The sequence below is a fragment of the Piliocolobus tephrosceles genome, chromosome 15 (genome assembly GCF_002776525.5).
Source record: "Piliocolobus tephrosceles isolate RC106 chromosome 15, ASM277652v3, whole genome shotgun sequence".
Taxonomy (NCBI): Eukaryota; Metazoa; Chordata; class Mammalia; order Primates; family Cercopithecidae; genus Piliocolobus; species Piliocolobus tephrosceles.
Genome location: NC_045448.1, coordinates 28,072,497 through 28,098,560, shown reverse-complemented (window position 1 = coordinate 28,098,560; position 26,064 = coordinate 28,072,497). Strand labels below are relative to the sequence as shown.

Genomic DNA, 26,064 nt, shown 5'->3' with positions numbered 1-26,064 from the left:
TAATACAATCCTGAAAACAACACTACGAAATAGGTGTTATTATGTCTATTTTATGACTGAGGAAACAAGCTCAGAGAAGTTACATTTTGTGCCAGCTGGTGAGCGGCAGGAACCAGGTTTAAACCAGATCTGCTTGACTCAGAGCCCGTGCCTAATGCCACATCATCCTACTGCCTCTGGTATCCACTGATCGCTTACTAAAATGGGTCAGTATTTTCAATTAAAAAAATAATAGAAGACTCTTTGGGGCCAGGCACTGTGGCTCATGCCTGTAATCCTAGCACTTTGGGGTGACGAAGTGGGCGGATCACCTGAGGTCAGGAGTTCAAGACCAGCTTGGCCAACATGGTAAAACTCTGTCTCTACTGAAAATACAAAAAATTAGCTGGATGTGGTGGCTTGTGCCTGTAGTCCCAGCTACTCGGGAGGCTGAAATCCGAGAATCACTTGAATCCAGAAGGTGGAGGTTGCAGTGAGCTAAGACTGCACCACTGCACTCCAGCCTGGATGACAGAGTGAGACTCTGTCTCAAAACAAACAAACAAACAAACAAACAAACAAACAAAACAAAACAAAACAAAAAACCATTCTTTGGGAGGCTGAGGCAGGAGAATCACTTGAGCCCAGGAGTTTGAGACTAGCCTGGGCAATATAGCGAGACCCTGTCTCTACAAAAATAAAAATAAAAAAATTAGGCATGCATGGTGGCGCCTGGAGTCCTAGTCACTTGGGAGGCTGAGGTAGAAGGATCACTGGAGTCCAGGAGGTCGAGGCTGGTCATAAGCATGCCACTACACTCCAGCCTGAGTGACAGAGTGAGACGCTGTCTCAAAACAAAAATTAAACATTCATTGAGTGCCTGCTACTGTAAAATCCTGTTCTAGGTGCTGTGTCAGATATATATATATATAAAAAGAGAATGCCTATAGATTATTGATGTTCATAAGCTCCCATACTTTAGTATAAACAGCTGTGTCATATTGGTTTTTAAGATGATGTGTCCATGATTTATAAATTAGAGCAACTAAGGTGGGAAGGCGTAAAAATGGCTCAGTACTTTTACTAAGAATGCTAGATAGTGACCACATCTACTCACAGACAGAAATCAGTCAACTGTGACTAAACGACTCACAGAGAAGTTTAATAATACATTTCAATCAGAGTCTGTAAAAACTCTCTCTGCTGATGAAAAATCTGTCCTGTCAGAAGTTCCCAACCAAATCTGCTTATAATCCATTTTCAACGAACCGCAGCTTCCTTTGAAGTAGAATAAGCTATTAAAGCATTTCACCCATAATACGCACACCATGAATCCAGGCCTTACAAAATTCATTACTGATGAATAATGTTACTTGGTTAGAACACAAATGTGATATCAAACTACTTCTGCCATGTAGCCTGAATGTTATGTAAAATTATACACAGGTACTTCGATGCAGCAAAATAAAACATGTTATCTTTTTAAGTTATCTATTTTTAATATGAGCTTTACTAACTTCTGAGTCAGTTTTTGCTAAATATTTTAAAGATGTTTAGCGGCCCACTGTGGGCTACAACCATTCGAACTCCAGGGAACATCTGGAAGGAGTCCCAGTTTTGGACTCAGTCTGTCTATTCTTTTCTCTCTACAAAGGTACAGTATTCATGTTACCAAATGCACAATAACAGTTGCCAAAAGGGTGTAGCGGCAAGTACTAACTGCATTTACTCTGCAATTGAAACTCTTAATATGATGAATTTTTTAAGGAAACAAAAGTCAATGAAGAGAAATAAATGTAAGAGTTCAGGAGTGGCAAAAGAAAGAACGAGACATATTGGTTAGCAAGAAGTAGCACCAGGCTACCTAATGTTAATGACACTTACTGCTCAATTCGAGGTGACAAGTACAGCTTAGGGTACACCTGGGTGGCTTCAGTGTCCTCAAAACTAACAGAGAGGAGGGCCACATCTTCTCCAGGGTCTTCATTTACATCCTTAAACAAGAAGTAAAAACACAACATCAGCACCTGTTCTCCTAACATCTTATTAGTGACAAGCTCACAGTCCACTGGCATTGAAGCCATGACGGTGAGTTACCCTTATTCCACTTTAGCTTAGCTGCTTAGCACATCCTTTCCACACACCTACCCACTCCTCTAAAGGGATGGATTTTAAACTTTCTGAGCAAAGCCCACTACAGCAAAGCGAAAGACTTTCACCTATCTCACTTGTTCCCACATTCGGGGGTAAGGGGCAAGTAGTGAACCTGGTGGTAACAAATAATTCAGCAAAAATATAATTAAGTTGCAGTAAACATATTACTATAAACATAATTTATATCCTAAAACATCAAAAAAATTAAAAATCCAGTAATTTTCTTACACCTACCTTGACAGTATGTTGTAAGTTATTTAAATAGCAAAAATTCCCAGGAAACATATCACCATGAAGAGTGTCACCATACAAGCAAATGACAAGGGGGTTAGGTACACATCTACGTTGGCAAAATAATAATGGATGATTCACATGCGAACCACAAGACATAGATATTTAAAAGTCTAGTTATAAGAACACTATAAGACAAAACATTGTTGATCCAAGTATGTACCAATAAACATTGTGAGGTTAACCAAGTAACACACAATAAGCTAAATTGATAATCATAAAACTAAACTTACTGTAATTTATAATTAAAAAGCAAGAATAGCAGGAACTGAATATTATAACCAACTCAGGCCAATGCTGATGATACACTGATGAAGTGTCCTGAATCAAAATTGTGGAATTTACAACTATGTGCATGTGCTTTATGATTATTGCCAAGCACCAAGTGTCCGCCAGACTTCTGAATAAAATACTGAATTAAAATAAATCTCGTAGCACACACTGATTTTAATTTGTGAATACCAAATTTTAATAACTCTTAATTTATTTTTGGTTGGTGGTGGCTCCAAGTCAAATATATAAATTTTAAACACTTAATTACTAAACACTTAATATGTGTTAAACACTTAACATCTTTCACTCATAGAGACTGGTAAGAATGGACCTATATTTCTGGATCAGTTCATAGGTCCTCAGGAGGTTTCAGCAGCCACACCAGCAGCAAGAGAGGGAGGGGTCACACCTAGACTCTAAGACTCACTACTCATGAGCTTGCCGTTGTATCTTCAACCTCAGATACAATGTCTTTTGTCTGTCAGGCCACCCTTTCTTTTCTTTCATCCTGGGAAGTTGGCCATCACTCATCCTGCTCAACTCCAGAACCTTCAGTCTCCTTGCTCTGCATTCTCTTGTGTCTATAAGATGGATGAGTGTGACATGTATACACAGGGACAAGAACCACAAGTCTCTCCCATCCTAAAAAAGAAACATTTTTAAAGGAAAGGAAAGAATCTTGCTGAACTCTACAGAGTTCCTTGGATTCTCTCTCCTCTCTCTCCTCCCCTTCACAGACTGCTTGGAAGAGTTATCTACCCACTCTCTATTCCCTTCCCTTCCACTTATCTCTTAGCCCACAACAATAGCCTACTACTGACCCCACAAGTTCATGAAGACCGTTCCCACCAAGGGTAACCACTAAATACACCAAATGCTTCTCTGTTCTTTTCTTACTTGATGTCTAAACAATATTTGACACGGGTAACCACTTGCCTCTCCAAACTCTCTTTTCTTGCTGTTCTTTTCCTATCTCTTTGGCCACTTCCCTTTCCATTTTCTTTCTTTTTTAAAAATTTCTAGATTACAAAATTTAGGCTTGTCTTACCAAGTCAAACCATACAGAAGTTTATAAAGAAAAAGCTCTTTCACTCCTCCCTTGCCCCCCATTTTTCAAGGTAACCAATATTAACTGTGTGTGTAGGTAGCTTCGAACTACTTCCTTTATGCTCATAAAAAACATATATACAACACATTTGCATATAAACAGCTCTTTAACTTCCTGTTTTGTTTCCCCTAATGGAATCATACCGCTCCACCAACTGCTTTTTAAATAGCCACATAATATTCCATGGCATGGATTTATTTTTTATTAAATCATTTCCTTAGCAACAAACTTCAGGTTGTTCACAATTCTTGGCCACTTGATAGTGCTGCAATAAATATTATTTTGTGTGTGTATGTGTGTGTCAGTGTGTGTACGTGTGTGTGCACATCTGTTAGTAGTGGGACTTGTATTTTTAAATAGAGAACTAAAACTGAGTTTGTTGGGTCAAACGTTATGAACATTTTACATTTCTAAAGAATTTGATAGATTTTCTAAAAGTTTTGCAACAGGCTGGGCGTGGTGGCTCATGCCTGTAATCCCAGCACTTTGGGAGGCCAAGGTGGGTGGATTACCTGAGGTCCGGAGTTCGAGACCAGCCTGGCCAACATGGTAAACCCCGTCTCTACTAAAAACACAAAAATTAACCAGGTGTGGTGGCGCATGCCTGTAATCCCAGCTACTCGGGAGGCTGAGGCAGGATAATTGCTTGAGCCTGGGAGGCAGCTGCAGTGAGCCGAGATGGTGCCACTGCACTCCAGCCTGGCTGACAGAGCGAGACTCTGTCTCAAAAAAAAAAAATAAATACAAATTTTAAAAATTAAAAAAAAAAAATTACAACAATTCACATTTGGACCTGTGAGTTTGTATAAGCCTGCTTCCCCTCATCCTGAATCACTGGATTAACACTGGCTGTTACCACTCTTTTTAACATCTGGAAAACGGTATCTCCACTTAGATTCAATGAATGAGGCTGAGCAACTTTTTACTTATTTACTGGTCATCTACATTTCTTTTGTAAATTTCCTAGTGAAATCCATTATCCATCTTGCTTTCAGGTTATTAGTCTCTGTTGTTGTTGCTCATTGGGTTTCTTAACCTTTTTCTGTCACATGTCCTAAAACTATTTTCTCTTTTTGAGTTTTTACTTCATTTGAGGTCTCTTCTGCCATCACAGAAAATTTAGATTTTTGCAGAGCTAAATCTGGTCAATAACTCTGAGGTTCTGTAGCTACTTCTCTAGTTTTTAATCTTATATTGTTATAATTTTATTTTTACATTGTAGATTTGCAATACCTCTGGAATATATTTTTAGGTGGCATGATATAAGAAGTATAGTTTTGTTTTGTCCTGTTCTGTTTCTAACTGGGTGAGGAGGGGGATGAGTGGGTAAGAGCAGGATCTTAGCACAGTATCTGGCATATGGAAACCACTCAATGTTAGCTGAATGAATAAATCAGTGAACAAATGAATGTTCATCCCTAACTTTTATTCTCTACACCTAGAGATTTTTCAGGAACCTACTTTACAAATATTTTTGTCACCAATGATGCCTAGAAACTAAATGCTGGCTCCCTGCTCCTGGCCTTGTTAATACACCAAGTTCTCCAGAACTAGTGACTTTAAAAGGAGAGCCCAGGTCAGAAGTCTGAGCTTTCTGATCACTTCTTGCTCTTTTATAGATGACGGAGTATTCAACTTTGAACTTTCCTTTCTGTAAAATGAGAATGAAAATTGTAAAAAATATGGCCAGGCACGGTGGCTCACGCCTGTAATCCCAGCACTTTGGGAGGCCGAGGTAGGTGGATCACGAGGTCAGGAAATCGAGACCATCCTGGCTAACACGGTGAAACCCCGTCTCTACTAAAAATACAAAAAATTAGCCAGGCATGGTGGCGTGTGCCTGTAGTCCTAGCTACTTGGGAGGCTGAGGCAGGAAAATGGTGTGAACCCGGGAGGCAGAGCTTGCAGTGAGCCAAGATTGTGCGACTGCACTCCAGCCTGTGTAATAGAGCAAGACTCCATTTCAAAAAAAAAAAAAAAGAAAAGAAAAGAAAATTGTAAAAAATACTTAAGGTCTGCAACAAACAGAAACTACTCAATTGTATAATATGACTTCAAAACTCATCAAACATCCAAAACTAAGGCTAAAGCTGAGCTTGGAGACATTCATAGGAACGAATTCATTTTATGATCTAAGTGTAGAAGTAGCCCTATGTGAGTTAGATTGGTCAAAAAAGACAACTAAAAAAGAAATAACATTTACTTTCAGAAACCTTTCCCCAATAACTAAGATTTCTTATGTAGGGTCACGGCTAGAGGCTATGATCATGAATCACATAACTTTGCAAAAACACACTGCAAAGAACCAGGGGCCACCAAGATCCTTTTTAATTGGGGGCTTTATTCCATATGCCTATGGATAATTTATAATTATTTCCCTTTCTGACTTTTAAACTTTCAATTTCACTACTATTTCAATAAAGAGCGGAAATGCTTAGAGACAATCCTCCAAACAAACGGAATGACCCTGGTTTATATAATCAACATTTATCATCTGGCATCCTGAAAAAAGTACATAAAATAGGAGTCTGAATATGAAACTAGTTATTTCCAGGAGTTCGTTTTATATTTTTTATTGCTGTTGGTATGGCACATGAGATTTCCCTGAAATGGTATTTGATTCCTAATGGATATCTAAGTTTGAATTTGAGTGCTTAAACAAGCCCATAGAATTCCAAAAATACAAATCCACACAGTGCTGTTTCTAGTTTCTGCAACTCTAACAAGCATGTACATGTGTTCCCTCCCATCTGGGAAATTAGAAAAGAAGCTCCTGTACCATAGTTCTGAGAAGCTAACATTACGGATGATTACTGTAACCACTAATGGCAGCATTTGGAAAACAGGGGGTGGTTACAGCAAAGTAGGGGACATTTAAAAATGTACAAGTATACATTTTCAGGGCTCTCTATCTGCACCATTTGAAACTGCAAAAGAATAAAATGGGAGGAAAGATACCGAATTTGATAAAGCTAAAGAAGAATATTGCCTCCCACCTTTATAAAAGTCTGCCAGGCACTGACACACATACAGTGAAGTAATAATGGCCATGATACTCTGGTGAGATGTAACAGTGGGTCTGGCTCAGCACCTGATTAAAGCTAAAAGGAGTTCCTATGGCGTATAATGAATATTCACTATAGGTGAGCTCCTGGCAGGCTGGGAGATTTTCCTGTTCATTTTTGCACCCCCAGTGTCTGGAACATAGTACATACAGAGCAACTGGTGGAAAAAGCAGAATTAATGCAGAGATAACTAAAAGAATGAGTAAATGAATGAAATAAACCACCGAACTAGCTTTTCTAAACAGAGGAATATTTGGGTTCCAGGATGGATATTATAAATGACAGAATTAAGTGGAAAATGCTCTCAATAGGGAAGATTCTCAGTATTTATTTCTTTAATTCCTTAAGTCTATGCTTACTAAAGATTTTATTAAAAAACAAAAACAACAGCAACAAAAAAACTCAAGTCCGAACTATGTATCACCAAGGATACACCCATTAATAAGAGAAAAATACTTCTGGTTAGATCATAATGGTTTATTTATATAACTATTCTCAATTGAGGCTCTTTGCAAATATCAAAAGAGTGTAGAAAACAACAACAATTAGCCTTGGAAATGAAAGTAAACCAAGTACAATTTATCATTATGCTCTACTCCTTTGATATGCTAATTATCCCAGGTATCGACAGCAGTCATTAAACAAGTCCCTATATGTTGAGAACATTAGTGTCAATATAGGTACAAACTACCAATTAACTAATTGCTGAAAGACATTAGCTGAACCAGAAATACTGCAAATCACAGGTCACGTAACAGGACAGTAAAAAAGTCATTGTATTTCTCAATTCAAAAAGGCTTACAATAAAGTTATAACTGTTACTAGCAAAACCACTCAGGGGGTATAAATGGCTATACAGAAGCTATTACATAGTATGTCAAAAATCAAGTAAGTGCTTCTGTGTTTATTTGTTTATTGGCCTTGAACTCCTGGGCTCAAGTGATCCTCCTGCCTCAGCCTCCCAAGTAGCTGAGACTACAGGCATGAACTACCACACCCACCTAAGTAAGCACCATTTTAAAATGGTATTAAACTAGACTCAGAATTAAGTGTAATTCCTCAAGTAACCAAAAACTAGGTCTAGGTAACTACTTCATCACAAAAAAGTTATGAGTTTTGTCGCCTACTCTGTCACCCAGGCTGGAGTGCAGTGGCGCGATCTCAGCTCACTGCAAGCTCCACCTCCCGAGTTCATGCCATTCTCCTGCCCCAGCCTCCCGAGTAGCTGGGACTACAGGTGCCCACCATCACACCCAACTAATTTTTTTGTATTTTTATTAGATGCGGGGGTTTCACCGTGTTAGCCAGGATGGTCTCGATCTCCTGACCTCGTAATCTACCCACCTCGGCCTCCGAAAGTGCTGGGATTACAGGCATGAGCCACTGCACCCGGTCAAGTTATGAGTTTTTGGCAAACTATATGCAATTTGCAAAACAGAATCCTATTTTAAAATATACACAGTGAGGTTAGTATTTTAGAAGCTCTGATATCCATCAAATTATATAAATTTAGATATTTTAAATGACTTTTTTCAAGTGGGAGAGAATAAGACTCTCCTAGGGTACTACCATTCATTCAAGCATTTAACAAAATAAATAAAACATAGAGTATGCTACAAATGTTACAGAGAAAAATTAAAGCAGGGAAAGAACATAAGGAATGAGGAGGAAATGAAAGTTTAAAAGGGTGTTCAAAGTTGGCTTTATGGAGAATCAGCAGTGGCCTTTCATTACTTCACAGAGACTGAAGATAAAAAGTGCTCTTGACTTGCTACAGTATATATCAGCATATGCAGCCCCAGCCAAAATTTGAATTTGGGTTCTACTGGCATAAAGACATCACAATGGGTTATGATAGGAATATGGCAGGAATGAAATAAAATCTAAGCAGAAGAGATAGTTAAGAAGAAGGAAAGTGATATATGTAAGACCTTGGTCCCACTGCTGAGAGGTCTCTGTCTCATAATGATACTGGTCATTTCAGTAATTAGGTTATTTCCCTCTTCATAAATATACTGGGAAATGTACACGTGCCAGGGAAAGCAGTATAGTCAGAAAGTAAAACAAATCCAAAAGTAAGGGAATACAGTTGAGCCAAACAGATGAGGAAAAGCAATAAATGGGTCCCCTGTGGCTAAACCTGGGGCTTTATTCCATGAAGAAGGATGTAGCAGCACTGGATTGGGGGTTCCAAAAGCCTAGTTACAGCCTATCTCCATCAAATACTGAGTTCTTGGTTAAAAATTATCTTGATATTTTGATATCCCTTATGAAGGCAGCATTTAGTAGAGTTACTTCTGATTTGGTTCCTCCAAATGAAAATGGGAGTAAAAATATTCTCCTCACCTAGTCCAGATAAAATGGGCCACTCTTTATACATTAGCAGAACCTGACTAACATCTCTGCATTTGCCATTCCCCTTCTTAAAAAGCTCTTTCTCTCCTTCTTTTCTTAATTGGTGTGTCTTTAAGTTTAACTCTGATTGTAAATTCCCTTGCTCCATTAAGATTCCTTTCAATTTCAATCTGATCTATGTCCTCCCTCGGTAGTTTTCCCCATGTTGCTTGATGAATTCCTCATGCTGTTTCAGCAATATATGTTTTATATTCCAAATAGATTGTGAATTTCTCGAGGGCAGGGTAGAGATCTCCTTCTTCCTACTAGGCCCAGTAATATCAGCTAACATTTATTCCGTGTTTACTCAATAGCCATTGGCTTCCAGCTGTATATGCATTATCTCTAATCTTCGTAACAACTGTGTAAGGTAGAAACTATTTTCACTTGCAGATGAAGAAACTGAGGCTCAGAGTTCACTTGCAGATGAAGAAACTGAGGCTCAGAGAGATTAAATGGTGAAGATGAGTTTTGAACCTATGTATGCTGACTCAGACCCTAGACTCTTAATCCTGATATTATATTCTCTAGTATGCTATTGGACACAAAGAAGAGAGTCAGCACCAGTGCTCAAAGAAATGTATAAAAAACTTGGAAACTCATATGCAGGAAAGATTTACTATACATTTTCTTTTTCTACATTTAGTTTCTAAATGGTATGTCCCAAAGATCATGAGCAACTTAAGGAACCATTTCTTCTTTCCTTATTATCCAAGAATAAACGATCTTGTCTGCACCAGGCACACAGTGGATATTCAAGATAGGTTAAAAGTATATGCTTTATGTGTTTTAATGTCTGCTTTTAGAAAGTACAGAGCCAGAGATTAAAATTAACAAATGTATAAAGACTAAAGGCTATAGAAGTCACTGTGCCAAATTAAATGCATTCACCTGACATCTTTACACAGACTCAGTTAATTAAGGAAGGAGAATGGCCTCTCTGAGGACATCAGTGAGGACCATGGCATTCTAAGGTGGTAATATCAACCTTCCTGCAATAATGTACAGTTAGGGCCATTCTATGATTAACTAACTATATTCAGTGAAAATAAGAAGCACTGATTGTCAGGTCAGGAAAGGATAACCGCGATGTTCTTGAAATAGCTATTTCTTACAGGGTGAGCCCAGGACACCAGGACAGAGCTGCTACCACCTGCCTATGTCTTCCAAAAGTGACATCTTGAGCTCATTACTACTAGATGTCATGATACAGAATAGGGTAAGTTTTTAAAAAAAAAAAAAAATCTATCTTGCTTATTATTTTCGTTAACAAAGATGATTTCACTGCTCTTATTTATGCAGGAATATGCTTGTGAAGCTGTACTTATCCTTACTATATTGGTTATAGCTACTGTTTATAAAGCTAAATTAAACACATATCATACAAACAAACTTTAGGGAGGAAAATCCTGGCTCTTTTAAAATAATGATGATCAATATTTTGTTGGTCAAATACTGTCCCGTCAGTTATTATATCCAAAAGACACAGCCTTGAGAATCACCAGCTTTTGAATAGTCACATCATTAATCTAAAAGGTGTGTGAAATGGAGCCACTACTCTGGAGGCCAGAGAGGTTGGGTGAGGGGAAGCCTTTGTAGTATAGCCAGGGTGCTCACTGGAAGCAAATGACGCTTCCTAGCTTCTGCCAACTTCTCTACTCATAAAAGTTTTTAGAGAAAGAATCTGGAGTGTGGAGTTTCCCCTACTGCCCTAAGTGTGCTCTTAATGAGTTTGATATGCTTCCTCTGGGCTTACTTAAAGTATCAATGTTTGCCAAGACAATCCTAAGCAAAAAGAACAAAGCTGGAGGCATCACACTACCTGACTTCAAACTATACTACAAGGCTACAGCAACCAAAACAGCATAGTACTGATACCAAAACAGACATATAAACCAATGGAGCAGAACAGAGACCTCTGAAATAACACCACACATCTACAACCATTTGATCTTCAACAAACCTGACAAAAACACGTAATGGAGAAAGGATCTCCTATTCAGTATGGTGCTGGGAAAACAGGCTAGCCATATGCATAAAACTGAAACTGGACCCCTTCCTTACACCTTATACAAAAATTAACTCAAGATGGACTAACAACTTAAATGTAAAACCCAAAACCATAAAAACCCTAGAAGAAAACTTAGACAATACCATTCAGGACATATGGGCGAAGGCTTCATGACAAAAATGCAAAAGCAATTGCAACAAAAGCCAAAATTGACAAATGGGATCTAATTAAACTAAAGAGCTTCTCTACACAGCAAAAGAAAGTATTATCAGAGTGAATTGGTAACCTATAGAATGGGAGAAAATTTTTGAAATCTACCTATCTGACAAAGGGCTAATATCCAGAATTTACAAGGAACTTAAACATATTTACAAGAAAAAAACAAACAACCCTATCAAAAAGTGGGCAAAGGATATGAACAGACATTTCTCAAAAGAAGGCATTTATGTGGCCAACAAACATATGAAAAAGAGCTCACTATCACTGGTCATCAGAGAAATGCAAATCAAAAACCACAATGAGTTACCACTTCATGCCAGTCAGAATGGCGATTATTAAGAAGTCAGGAAACAACAGATGCTGGTGAGGTTGTGGAGAAATAGGAATGCTTTACACTGTTGGTGGGAATGTAAATTAGTTCAACCATTGTGGAAGACAGCATGGCAATTCCTCAAGGATCTGGAACCAGAGATACCATTTGACCCAGTAATCCCATTACTGGGTATATACCCAAAGGAATACATATCATTCCACTATAAAGACACGTGCAAATGTAGGTTTATTGCAGCACTATTTACAATTTTTGCATTGTATTTTGTATTGAACTACATCTTTGAGTTTCTCTGAGTTGTGACGTTATGCATTCCTACTGATAAAAACCTTGTGCCAGACTTTAATCCAAGAGCCCAACACAACAAGTTCAAACAATACTGAGTTCTTATTTAAGCACATATGAAATAGACATTAATACCATTTACCACATCCTTAATACGTCTCCATAACTTAAAGAAAAGGTAGAAGAGGTATTCACCTAAATTGTTTAGATTGCTCTTTTCATGGATAGAAAGATTTAAAGTGGCAGTTGATATAGTGGACATCTGTGATATTGCTTGCCTGACACCCTCTCCTCTCTCAGGAAGCTCCTCTCTCTTCTAGGCCCCACCCCCAGGCCTCAATTCATAGAGCCCCTTAAAGAGCTGCCTGTCCTAATCCCTGGGAACAGCTGATGGGTCTAGGTAAAGGCTGGTCCTTTCTTCAAGATTTGTGACTAAATGTGGGTCAGTCTCTGCAGATGCAGAAGAAATGGTGAGCTGCCATATTTCCCATATATAGAAGAAACCAGGCTGTGGTGGTACAGAATAAAGCCAACCTGCTGGGAGAAGTGCAGTCAATAGAGGACAGAGTCCAGGCAGCGTCCACACCCTTAGTTCCTGTGGGTCTTGGTGCAGCTGTGTCCCTGCTCTTACTGTGGTGTGACTATTCAATCTGCTCCTAGCTTTGGAAAGCTAACAAATTGCACTATATGCCTAAGCTGGTTTGAAGTGGTTTTCCTTCACTTATAACCAGCATTTTCTCTGGTAAATTATTAAACGAACACAGATGATATCACGGCAAATCAAAATCTACAAAATTAAGTGCTAAAAAGGGCTCTCATCTGTGGGTTATTTGAATACTTACTACACACTATGGAATGCTGGGCCTTCATCAGAACCTCAAAGGGCTCTGAGGACACAGATAAGCTGCATGCCTCCTCACGTGCCAGAGGAAAGCTTTGCTAGAGCAATCTGCCTGCAGCACCAGGCTCTGGCTATAGCTAGGCTAGTTCTCTGGACTGGCTGCCTCTCATCTTGGTGAACTTAAAACAACACCGTAACACATCCTGGGCCTTAGAACACCTTGCACTCATTGCTCCTCTTCAATCGATGAAGGAAAAGGTATCAGAGGTGCCAATGCTAGAGGCAGAAAACCCATAGTAGTATGCTATTTGAATACATGAAATATTTTGCAAGTTTATCATGCAACTTAACAACTACACAAATACGATGATCTTCTAGCTACAGACAAAATTTTTGTCAAAGAGATTACATGCTTTCATTTTTTTCCATATGACATACTAAATGTGGGCATTTGGAGAAGCAAAAGGTTTACACAGCTTTTGCAAATGTATGTGGAAGTGCCCAGCAAGATCCAGGCATGAGGAAGGTGCTCAATAAGTTAGTTTCACTTCCCTTATTTCGTTCAGATTCTTGGTCTGATATCCTTTTCAAAACCATGCTATTCTTCCTGCTATTAAAGCTACACCCTGTTCTCTCCTCTCCAGGTTGCTTTGAATTCTGCAGTTTAGAGATTCTTCCCAGGTGGTTCTGTGGGTGAAGACAGAAGGGAAAGCCACCCTAGAAACTAATAACACCTTTGTTCCCACCCACCCAGACAGCAGGTCACTTGGCTCAGATTGTCTGTGCCCATGGCAACTAAGCAATTGGTTATTTCCAAGTTACTTCAGATACCTGGCACCACATGCTCATTAGCTGGAGACCATCACAAACCACAAGTGGTAGAGAATGGAGCCCACTAGAGACTCTCCCCGTGACGTGATCAGAGGTCTTTTGATTTGCATATTGTTATCTGTAGAACCTAAAGGGCAGCTTAGAGTTGAAAAAGAGAAGCCTGGAGCCATATTCCCCTGGAACCGTCTATGGGAAGGCCCTGTATAGAAAAGGAGCTCTGAGAACCAGTGTAAATACCATATCTTTCTCCCAGCCTCAAAAGCCCTCCTCCATCTACAGTAGCCTGATATTCAAGCTCCTCCAAGGTGTCTTCCCAATTTCTTTCTTTCTTTTTTTTTTTTTTTGAGACGGAGTTTCACTCTTGTCACCCAGGCTGGAGTGCAATGGTGTGATCTCAGCTCACTGCAACCTCTGCCTCCCAGGTTCAAGCGATTCTCCTGCCTCAGCCTCCCAAGTAGCTGGGATTACAGGCATGCACCACCACGCCCAGCTTATTTTTGTATTTTTAGTAGAGACAGGGTTTCTCCATGTTGGTCAGGCTGGTCTCAAACTCTTAACCTCAGGTGATCCGCCTGCCTCGGCCTCCCAAAGTGCTGGGATTACAGTCAAGAGCCACCATGCCCAGCTTCCCAATTTCATTTTTCTACCACCCTGTTGGTACACCGTAACTACTGCAGGTTCCCATACTCCAAGTCATCACTCCATCAGCTCTCTGCTCTGCCACTCAATCCTGGATGCCTTCTCCCAGGTCTACATCCCCCAACCCCAAATCTCCAAATTGGACCTACTCTTATTTTTCAATTTATCTATTTATTTTTATTTTTTATTTTTTTTTTTTGAGATAAGTCTTGCTGTGTCCGCCAGGCTGGAGTGCAGTGGCACGATCTCGGCTCATTGCAAGCTCTGCCTCCCGGGTTCATGCCATTCTCCTGCTTCAGCCTCCCAAGTAGCTGGGATTATAGGCGCCCGCCACCACACCCAGCTAATTTTTTGTATTTTTAGTAGAGATGGGGTTTCACCGTGTTAGCCAGGATGGTCTCAATCTCCTGACCTCGTGATCCGCCCGCCTCGGCCTCCCAAAGTGCTGGGATTACTGTGGACCTACTCTTTTAAGTTCAGTTTAGAAGTCAAGACTTCCTTGATCCTACCAGCTCATGTAATGGTCTCTCCTTTAAAATCCTTCAGGTTTTTAGGTACACCCAAATATGATAGTATTTCATTGGTTTGTGTGTGTGTGTTTTAAAGTTATTTACATAAGTGTTATCATTTATCTGATTGGGTTCCTTAAGAGCAATGACTGTGTTTCATTCATTTTTGCATACAAAATGAATTAATAGATTCATTTTGTATTTGTTTCATATTTTGTATTCAGTGTCTAGTATGGTGCTTACCACAAAAATAGGCTCCCAATAAATATCTGATAAACAAATGTATGAATGTGTATATGAATGACCACATATGTTTGCCAGTAAATCACTGTTTCAAAACTGGGTTTCAAAAGCAGACATCCTTAGTAGACACAACAGAAATCTATTGAAATTATTAAATTGACTTTCCAATGTAAGCCAGTTGGTATAAGTTTGGGCAGAATAGGCCATTTCTCCCCAGGTTTAGATCATGCCCTGGAATAGGAGAAACTTTGGATCTGTACACTTAATTGAATGATCAAACCCTAGAGTGCAGAAAAACAAGAGCAATCTTTTTGCCATGTCTAACCATAATCTGATCTCCTAAAACGGAAGCTAATAAACTTCTAACCAACACATTATATGGTGTTCACTGAGTCAACACTCATGATTTGCCAACCATGTGTAAGGCAAGCACAATAAAGACAAACAAAAGGATTGTAAGAATCAGTCTCACTCCTCAAAGAAGTTAATATAAACACATGAAAATGAGAGAAGTTTCTTCCTTCTACTTCAATAGGAGATCCTAAAAGGTAATACATGATTAATTATCAAGAGTCTTATGAGGAAAGGATGAAGAACTCCTCAGTTGTTTCTATGTATCGAGAAAGAATTCGTTAGACTTTTTTCTGACATTATGCTTTTAAAAGAAAAAAGATAAAGAAAGCCAGAGAGTATCCTGAGACTTTCCTAGAGTCGCTTATCAGCTGAAGGAGTTTTGGGGCTGAGACAATGGGGTTTTCTAAATATACAATCATGTCATCTGCAAACAGAGGTAACTTGACTTCCTCTCTTCCTGTTTGAATATCCTTTATTTCTTTCTCTTGCCTGACTTCCCTGGCCAGAACTTCCATTACTATGTTGAATAGAAGTGGTGAGAGAGTGCATCCTTGTCTTGTGCCAGTTTTCAAAGGGAATGCTTCCAGCTTCTGCCCATTCAGTGTGATATTGGCTGTGGGTTTATCATAAACAGCTCTTATTATTTTGAAATACATTCCATCAATACCCAGTTTATTGCATGCAAAAATCACAAGCATTCCTATACACCAGTAGTAAGCAAACAGAGAGTCAAATCATGAGTGAACTCCCATTCACAACTGCTACAAAGAGAATAAAATACCTAGGAATACAACTTACAAGGGATGTGAAGGATCCCTTCAAGGAGAACTACAAACCACTGCTCAAGGAAATAAGGGAGGACACAAACAAATGGAAAAACATTCCATGCTCATGGATAGGAAGAATCAATATCGTAAAAATGGCCATACTGCCCAAAGTAATTTATAGATTCAATGCTATTCCCATCAAGCTACAATTGACTTTCTTCACAGAATTAGAAAAAACTACTTTAAATTTCATATGGAACCACAAAAGAGCCTGTATAGCCAAGACAATCCTAAGCAAAAGGAACAAAGCTGGAGGCATCATGCTACCTGACTTCAAATGACATTACAAGGCTACAGTAACAAAAACAGCATGGTACTGGTACCAAAATAGATATATAGACCAATGGAACAGAACAGAGGTCTCAGAAATAACACCACACATCTACAACCATCTGATCTTTGACAAACCTGACGAAAACAAGCAATTGGGAAAAGATTCCCTATTGCATGGTGTTGGGAAAACTGGCTATCCTTATGCAGAAAACTGAAACTGGACCCTTTCTTACACCTTATACAAAAATTAACTCAAGATGCATTAAAGATTTAAATGTAACATCTAAAACCATAAAAACCCTAGAAGAAACCCTGGGCAATACCATTCAGGACAAAGACTTCATGACTAAAGCGCCAAAAGCAATTGCACCAAAAGACAAATTTGACAAATGGATCTAATTAAACCAAAGAGCTTCTGTACAGCAGAAGAAACTATCATCAGAATGAACAGACAAACTACATAATGGGAGAAAATTTTTGCAATCTATCCATCTGACAAAGGGCTAATATCCAGAATCTACAAGGAACTCAAGCAAATTTACAAGAAAAAAACAAACAACCCCATCAAAAAGTGGGCAAAGGATATGAACAGACACTTTTCAAAAGAAGACATTTATGTGGCCAACAAACATATGAAAAAAGCTCATCATCACTGGTCATTAGAGAAATACAAATCAAAACCACAATAAAATACCATCTCATACCAGTTAGAATGGCAATCATTAAAAAGTCAGGAAACAACAGATGCTGGCAAGGATGTGGAGAAATAGGAACACTTTACACTGTTGGTGGGAGTATAAATTAGTTCAACCATTGTGGAAGACAGTGTGGTGATTCCTCAAGGATCTAGAACTAGAAATACCATATGACCCAACCATCCCATTACTGGGTATATACCCAAAGGATTATAAATCATGCTGCTATAAAGATACATGCACACATAGGTTTACTGCGGCACTATTCACAATAGCAAAGACTTGGAGCCAACCCAAATGCCTATCAATGATAGACTGGATACAGAAAATGTGGCACATATACACCACGGAATACTATCCAGTCATAAAAAAGGATGAGTTCATGTCCTTTGCAGGGACATGGATGATACTGGAAACCAACATTCTCAGCAAACTAACATGCGAACAGAAAACCAAACACCACATCTTCTCACTCATAAATGGGAGCTGAACAATGAGAACACATGGACACAAGAAGGGGAACATCACACACCAGGGCCTGTCAGGGGGTAGGGGGCTAGGGGAGGGATAGGATTAGGAGAAATACCTAATGTAGATGACAGGTTGATTGGTACAGCAAACCAGTATGGCACATGTATACCTATGTAACAAACCTGCACATTCTGCACATGAACCCCAGAACTGAAAGAAAAAGAAAGAAAAAGGAAGGAAGGAAGGAAGGAAGGAAAGAAGGAAGGAAGGGAGGGAGGGAGGGAGTAATGGGTATCCCAAGAAAAAGTATGAACATCTTCTAGAAGTGGTAAAAGGTGAGGAAAGCGGCTCTGGCTTTCCCAGCCTGCATAATGCTAAATAGTAAGCTACAGATGTTTTTCAGGGGAAATCATTCTACCTCTTCCGGTTTTCAGAACATCTAGTTCAAAATGCCTAGAGACAGGAGGACCCCCAAAGTGAGGGTGTAGCATGAATTTGTGAACCGTAGGCAGCTAAAGCCTGGATGAGTGGATGACTTCATTTAGAGCCTTGATACCCAGAGCAACACCATCAGCTACACCTGGGGGATATTTTAACAAATTCCTAGGTTATTTGTGTGTGGATTGAAGTTTAAGAAGCACTGGCTTAGAAGACTGGCAATTAAGAAAAAGAAAACAGGTCCAAAGATGAAAAAAAGAACTGAAAAGCAACACACTGAAGTATTATCCTATAATTAAACAGGAGAACACAGATGAACTGTGATGTTTCACTGGTCTAGGAAAGTGAAAGATATTTTAGACAAAGTTTAGGATTTAAGAATAAGTATACAAGTGACAAAAAAATAGACAAATCTAACTTCATGAAAATTTTAAAACTGTGTGCATAAAAAGACAGATACCAATAAGGCAAACTATGAAATGGGAGAAATATTATCAAATTATATATCTGATAAGGGATTAATATCCAGAGTATACAGAGAATTACTAAACTCAACAACAAAAGCCAAACAACCTCAATTCAAAAATGGGCAAAGAACTTGAATAGACATTTCTCCAAAGAAGATAAAGAAACAGCTGGCTGGGTGTAATGGCTCATGCCTGTAATCCCAGAACTTTGGGAGGCCAAGGTGGGTGGATCACAAGGTCAGGAGTTCGAGACCAGCCTGGCCAACATGGTGAAACCCCAGCTCTACTTAAAAAATACAAAAAAATTAGCTGGGCGTGGTGGTGCAGGCCTGTAATCCCAGCTACTTGGGAGGCTGAGGCAGGAGAATTGTTTGAAGCCAGGAGGCAGAGGTTGCAGTGAGCCGAGATCACCCCACTGTACTCCAGCCTGGGTGACAAAGCTAGATTCCATCTCAAAAAAGAAAAACATGAAAGAAAGAAACAGCCAATAAGCATATGCAAAGATGTTCAACATAAATCAAAACTACAATAAGATACCACCTCCAATCCATTAGGATGACTACTATCCAAAAAAATAGCAAGTGTTGGCGAGAATATCGAGAAACTGGAGCACTTGTGCACTGTTGGGGGTAGTGTAAAATAGTATTGCTGCTATGGAAAACAGTATGGCAGTTTCTCAAAAAGTTAAAAACGGAATCACCATATTATCCAGCAATACCACTTCTGAATATATACTCCAAAAAACTGAAAACAGGATCTTAAAGAGCTATCTGCACACCTGTGTTTATAATGGCATTATTCACATTAGCTAAAAAGTAGAAGCAACCAAAGTGTCCATCAAAATGTGGTATATATGTACACATATATGGAATATTATCCAGCCTTATAAAAAAAAGAAAATTCTGACATCCTACAACATCGATGAACCTTGAGGACATTACACTAACTAAATTAGCCAGTCACAAAAAAGACAAACTGTACTGCACAATTCCACTTATCTGACGTACGAGAGTAGTCGAAATCACAGTGACAGGAAATGGAATGGTGGTTTCCAGGGGAATGGTTTGTTTAATGGGTATAGAGTTTCAGTTTTATAAAATGAGAAAGTTACAGAGATGGATGTCATGACGGTCATACAACATTATTATCAATGTACCTAATATCACTGAACTGTAACTAAAATAATGGTTAATATGGTTTTTATGTTATATGTATTTTATCACAATAAGAAAAATTAAAGAAAAGAGAATAAGCATCTATGGCATGTTCCAAAAACTCAGATAAAATGGAGGAAGAATCATAGTAGAAACTGTAAAGTACAATAAGGTACTTCTCAAATACTTTTCATAATGGTCACATCCATATACCCTGGATGAGCCAGAGAAAGGGGTCAGGTGGAGAGAGCTGGCGTGGGCAAGACTATCCCCTTTGGGTCAGTGATATCAGTGAAGCTGTGCCATTGGTATAATGGTATAACCAGGGATGAGGAGTAAAGAAAATCAGAAAATGTTAAAGGTAAAAAGGACCTTAGACATCTGGTCCAGCGGTTGACAGCCTATGTTGTGAGAAGTAGGGAATCAAATGTACCTTAAGAGTATGTGTCTTGGCTGGGTGCGGTGGCTAACGCCTGTAATCCCAGCACTTTGGGAGGCCAAGGCGAGCAGATCACGAGGTCAGGAGATCAAGACCATCCTGGCTAACATGGTGAAACCCTGTCTCTACTAAAAATACAAAAAATTAGCCAGGTGTGGTGGTGGGCGCCTGTAGTCCCAGCTACTTGGGAGGCTGAGGCAGGAGAATGGCGTGAACCCGGGAGGTGGAGCTTGCAGTGAGCCGAGATCACGCCACTGCATTCCAGCCTGGGCGACAGAGAGAGACTCATCTCAAACAAACAAACAAAAACAAAAACAGTATGTGTCTTTAGAGCAGCCAAGGGTAAACCAAATGGTCCCCATGTAAGCCCTTGGTCCCTATGTCAGCACTTCCTCCCCTGGTCAGCTATAGTGGCTATTATTCTGTTTTATATAATCATTGCAGGAGAAAGATTCGTTTGTAAAAATATTTCTAGTATATTAAAAAAGTAAACTTTGTAACTCTTGATTCCAACACCAAAATTCCACAAATTTACAAATGGAGAAACCGAGATAATGGAAGTTATCTGTCCAATATGTAGAGCTAATGAGATACAGAGATGAAACCAAAACCCATGACTGCTGATTCCTGCATCAATGCTTTTTTTTCCACGACATCATTCTGCTACATCCAAATTTGCTTTGAAAATTCTTTGTCACTTACTAAATGAGGTCTGTGTGAATAAAAAAGGAAATGCAAGATCCCAAAGAGGAAGAGAGATCAAAAGTGTCTCTGCACTGAGTTATGAAGAATAGAAATATTCATAAAAGGAAGAACATATTATATTAATAGCTCCATAAATGAAAAACTATAAATGTTGGACTTAGCATAACTATTGAGTAGGTGGCTTTGTTAGAACTTTACTAATTATAGAAGTGCTGATGAACAGATTTAGAAAACCATAAATTCAGTCAGACTTTATCACTGGCTTGGGTTAGTAAGAATATTTCTTTAATTTCAAACTAATAACAGGTTTAAGATAGACCAGTTGATGAACATTTATAGTTTCGTGCTTATGAACAGAAATTGTGACATTTCACGATGCATAAATGATGATGAAAGTATTGAGGCATCCTAGCAAGTTGCAATTCTCCAGGGAAGCTATTAACAGCTTAACATTTCTAGTTCACATTGGAATGATTCAACTTGAATAAGACAAGTTCTCAAAAATTTTATACTAACTAGGCATGAAAGAATGCAATTAACATAGCAGACTAGGTTGAGCCCTTAAGCTAGGTTTCTTGGGTCTACTGCTAAATCAAATGTTGCTATAAATATAAGAAAACCTGTAAAACAGTACAAAGTAGGCTTCACAAACTATGTTAAAAAAAAAACAAAACATAAAAACAAACAAAACTATGTTAAAAAAAAAAAAAAAAGAAGAAGAACAAAATAATCCTTCCCAATGCTTCAATAAAATAAACTGGAACTTCCCCTCAGATAAACTAAGGCTGGACCCACTACTGCCTATGCAGCGTGGGCAATGGATGTTGCTGATTCTTTTTCTTTTCTCCTGTCTTCAATTCCATTCTCCTGCTATACTGGGTATACATTTGGGGCCAGCCTCAGGATCCATTAATATAGAATTCATTCATTCATTCATTCATTCATTCATTCATTCATTCATTCATCAAACATGTATTAATGCCCGACTATGTGTTGGGCAACACCTAAAGGCACTAAGGATCTACATCCTCAAAATCTTCACAGTCTAGTGGGAAAAACAAACAACTAAACTGTTCATTAGGCTGAAACAGTTACAATAAAGGCATATTATAAGACAGATGTGCACCTGCGGCAGGACAAAGGAAGGATGTAAGAGAGGGCAAGACTGGGTATCACATGAGGCTTTTCAAAGAGGAGGTAATGTTCCTAGTTGGAAGGAATCCAAATGATCCAAGGGAGTAAAAAGGATAAGGCGGTGGAAGGAAGAGATGACAGCACATGGAAAGTCACTGAAGTGGAAGGGCACATGGTACATTCAAGGGACTGTTCACGAAGGATGAAATACTGGATACTGGTGAGAAGGGTGACAGACAAAGCTGAACACGTTTAAGGGGCAGAGCGTAAACAGCCTTAATGTATTTTAGTTAAGGAACTTGTTTTATTTTAAGGGGCAATGTGGAAAGGGATTACAAAGTGAGTAGTGACATAATCACTGCTTTACAGTACTCTAAGAGCTTTGGAAGGCTGGATTCAAGGAGGACAAGGATGAATGCATGGTGGAAGATGAAGCTCTAGAGCGGTCCAGAGGAGAGCAAGAAGGATGTCCACATAGAGAAGCAACTTGGTGCAGGGTGTCAGAGCCCAGACAGAGTGAAGGGAGTGCCAACACAGGGCAGGGGGCAGCAGCAACAGTAGCAAGTTGGTTACATAAAGGGGGATGGATATAATATATATGTGTGTAACCTATATATTATGTTATAGTAATATATTAAGGATAATGAGAACCAGATTTATCACTTTCAGAGAAGGAAGTTACAAATATGCATAAAGAGAAAAACAGAATGAACCCAGTGTGTTGAATTGGAATCGGAGGTATCAGTATGAAAATGGTTGTTTAATATATTTGGGTAGATACACAGAAGTAATATTGAGCATCAAAATAAGGACAGTAACTGACTATAATCCATTAAATGAACTAGAAATTAATAAGTCCATGCTAAATAAATTGAAAGCTTGATAAAAAATAGGATATTTCGGTGGTTTCAAAGGACCTTCCCCAAATACCAATGACAAAGGGGAGAAAAGTAACTTTACAGTGGAAACCCCAACAAACACTGTCTTTAAAGTGATCAATGTGAACACATCAACAGTAATGAGTCAAACAGATATCCTCTGCCACTTGAGAGAAGGCATGACAAAATATAACATCACCTCTGTGATATTCCTGCCACAGATGCATAAATGGATCTAATCATGAGTGAACATCAGACAAATCCAAACTGAGAGAAATTATATAACATAACTGGCCTATAATCTTCAAAAATGTTGTAAATGTCAAGGAAAAACTGAGGAACTATTACACACTAGAGAAACAACTAAAATAACACGTTATTCTAAACTGAATTCTGAACCAGGGATGGTAGGGCATGCCAGGGGAAGCTGAGGTGGGAGGAGAGATTGAGCTCAGGAGTTCAAGACTAGCCTGGGATGTAGCAACATCTCATCTCTTACAATGATGATAAATAATTTAAAACTAAACTGAATTCCTCTGCTACAAAAAAATCATTGGGACAATTAGTGAAATTTGAATGGGATCTCAATTGGATGGTAGTAGTATGCCATGTTAATTTCCTGATTTTTTACGATATTGCGATTATTAATATTTAAAAGAATGCCTTTATTTCTAAGAAATACACACTAAAGTATTTGGAGGTGAAGGCTATCACATTAGCAACTTACTCTCAAATGTTTTTTTTAAAGTGCTTTTATTGTTCTTACATTTCTATTATAAATTTGAGATCATCTGAAAAAATTTTTTAAAGAAAAGAATTAAAAGAGGACCAAAAAAAAACACAGAAGCTGGAATTTTAAATTACAAAGTCACTGCACATGCTTTCAAGTTTTATGGTACATATTTATACTTAGTTGCATGATAAATTATGTGTAATTCCCCCAAATACAACTATTTTCCCCAAATTAAAGAATCTCATCACACTTGGTCAGAGAAGTCTACCTGGAATGGTCTCCACTGGATCCTAGAGTCAAAATTTGAGCCCCAAAGTAGTCAAACCTAAGTCAGCAGTGCTTCTTACCGAAATTGCTTAATAAGACTTATTTCTGTCTGGGTGTTATGCATCGTACCTTAATATACATCGCCAACAATCCTTGAAGATAAATACTGTAATTATTTCTATTTTGCCGCTTTGAACTTTTCTCAAGGAGATTAAGCAAAATGTTCAGGATCTTCCTCTAGCAAACAGAGCACTAGAAAAAAACTTCAGTCTTTTAACTCACGGCCTGTGCTTTTCCCACTGCAATCCAGTAGCTCCCTAGGTCCACGGCACCACGCTCTTCATTGTGGGAGAGACAAAGATGAATGAGACAAGTTCTCAGAGAAGTATTTCCGCCTTCTCCTCTTTATACCACAGTCAGAATCTTCTGCCTCTTTCCTCTCTACTAGGACTCTCTCACATACTAGTTTTCATCACTAGGTAAATCCAGGGACATTATTTAATCTACCTTTTTCCTCACTGAAGAGATGTTAAAGCAATTCTAAAGATTTACAAATGTGCCTCGGAATATAAGGGTTAAAAAAATGCTTTCTTAATGCACTGTGTTAAATGAGTTTATTGAGTTTATGATAACCACTTAGCTAAAAGTGGACAGGAAAAATGACATAGGAGGAGTATGAAGATAAACAGTACGATCTGTGAATAACTCGATGTTGGATAAGAAAAGCCAAGGGCCAACCTAGGAAATGTTAGGAGTTCTGGACAACTGAACTGCTGACTCCCACATTTCTAATGTCTCACCTGGTAGCAGAGATCACCTAAGAAGCTCTCATAAATGAGAGCCAGGTCCCTGACTTGCAGAAATGGGACTGTTGCTCTCTGGAGTAACAACGGGACCTTTTCATCTCTGTGAGGAGTACAATATTCTTCCCACTTCACAGTGATGGTTGGAAAGAAACTGACTGCTCGATACGGAGGCTGAGGCAGGAGAATGGCGTAAACCCGGGAGGCGGAGCTTGCACTGAGCTGAGATCTGGCCACTGCACTCCAGCCCGGGCAACAGAGCAAGACTCTGTCTCAAAAAAAAAAAAAAAAAATAGAGTGGGGAGAATAAGATACGATGTTATGCCAGGTGCAGTGGCTCACGTCTGTAATCCCAACACTTCGGGAGGCTGAGATGGGAGGATGGATTGAATCCTGCAGTTCGAGGCCAGCCTGGGCAACATGGCAAAACCCCATCTCCACAAAAAATACAAAAATTAGCCGAGCATGGCGGCATGTATCTATAGTGTCAGCTACTAGGGAGGCTAAGGTGGCAAGATCAATTGAACCCGGGATATTGTGGCTGTAGTGAGCCATGATCACACCACTGTACTCCAGCCTGAGCCAGGAGTGTGGGGAAAAGAAAGAGAGATCAGCCTGTTACTGTGTCTATATAGAAGGAAGTAGACATAAGAGACTCCATTTAGTTCTGTATTTGAGATGCTGTTAATCTGTGACCCTACCCCCAACTTCGTCCTTGCAAGAGACATGTGGTGTGGTGACTCAAGGTTAAAAGGATTTTGGGCTGTGCAGAATGTGATTTGTTAAACAAGTGCCTAAAGGCTGCTTGTGGTTAAAGGTCATCACCATTCTCTTAAATCTCAAGAAAGAGAAAAACATTTGTCTCCTGCCCCTCCCTGGGCAATGGTACATCTCCGGGTAAAACCCATTGCGTGCTTTGTTTACTGAGTAAGGAGAAAACCACCTTTAGGAATAAGGTGGGGCTTGCTGGAGTAATATTGCTAAAAGGTTTATGGAGATGTTCGCATATGCATCTCAAGGCACAGCATTTTTCCTTTAAACTTATTCATGTTACAGGGATTTTTGTTCATATGTCTTACTGCTGATTTCCTCCCTACAATGATCCTCTTTTCCAGCCACTCCCTTATCTTTTAGATGGTAAAGATAATTATCAATAAATACTAAGGGAGCAGAGAGGCCGGTGCCAGTGTGGGTCCTCTGTAAGCACAGCACTGGCCCCCTGGGCCCCGCTTTTCTTTCTCTATACTTTGTCT

General features: G+C 39.1%; 1 protein-coding gene across 4 annotated transcripts in view; it reads right to left on the bottom strand.

The window, feature by feature from the left end:
• The window catches only part of BABAM2 (BRISC and BRCA1 A complex member 2), a 454,732-nt gene that overhangs the window by 204,202 nt on the left and 224,466 nt on the right, over positions 1-26,064 (bottom strand). For all 4 annotated transcript variants that reach the window (XM_023217257.2, XM_023217259.2, XM_023217258.1 and 1 more), the window contains exon 7: positions 1,864-1,973. In XM_023217257.2, coding sequence (XP_023073025.1) covers positions 1,864-1,973 — 110 coding nt within the window. The remainder of the gene's footprint in view (positions 1-1,863; positions 1,974-26,064) is intronic.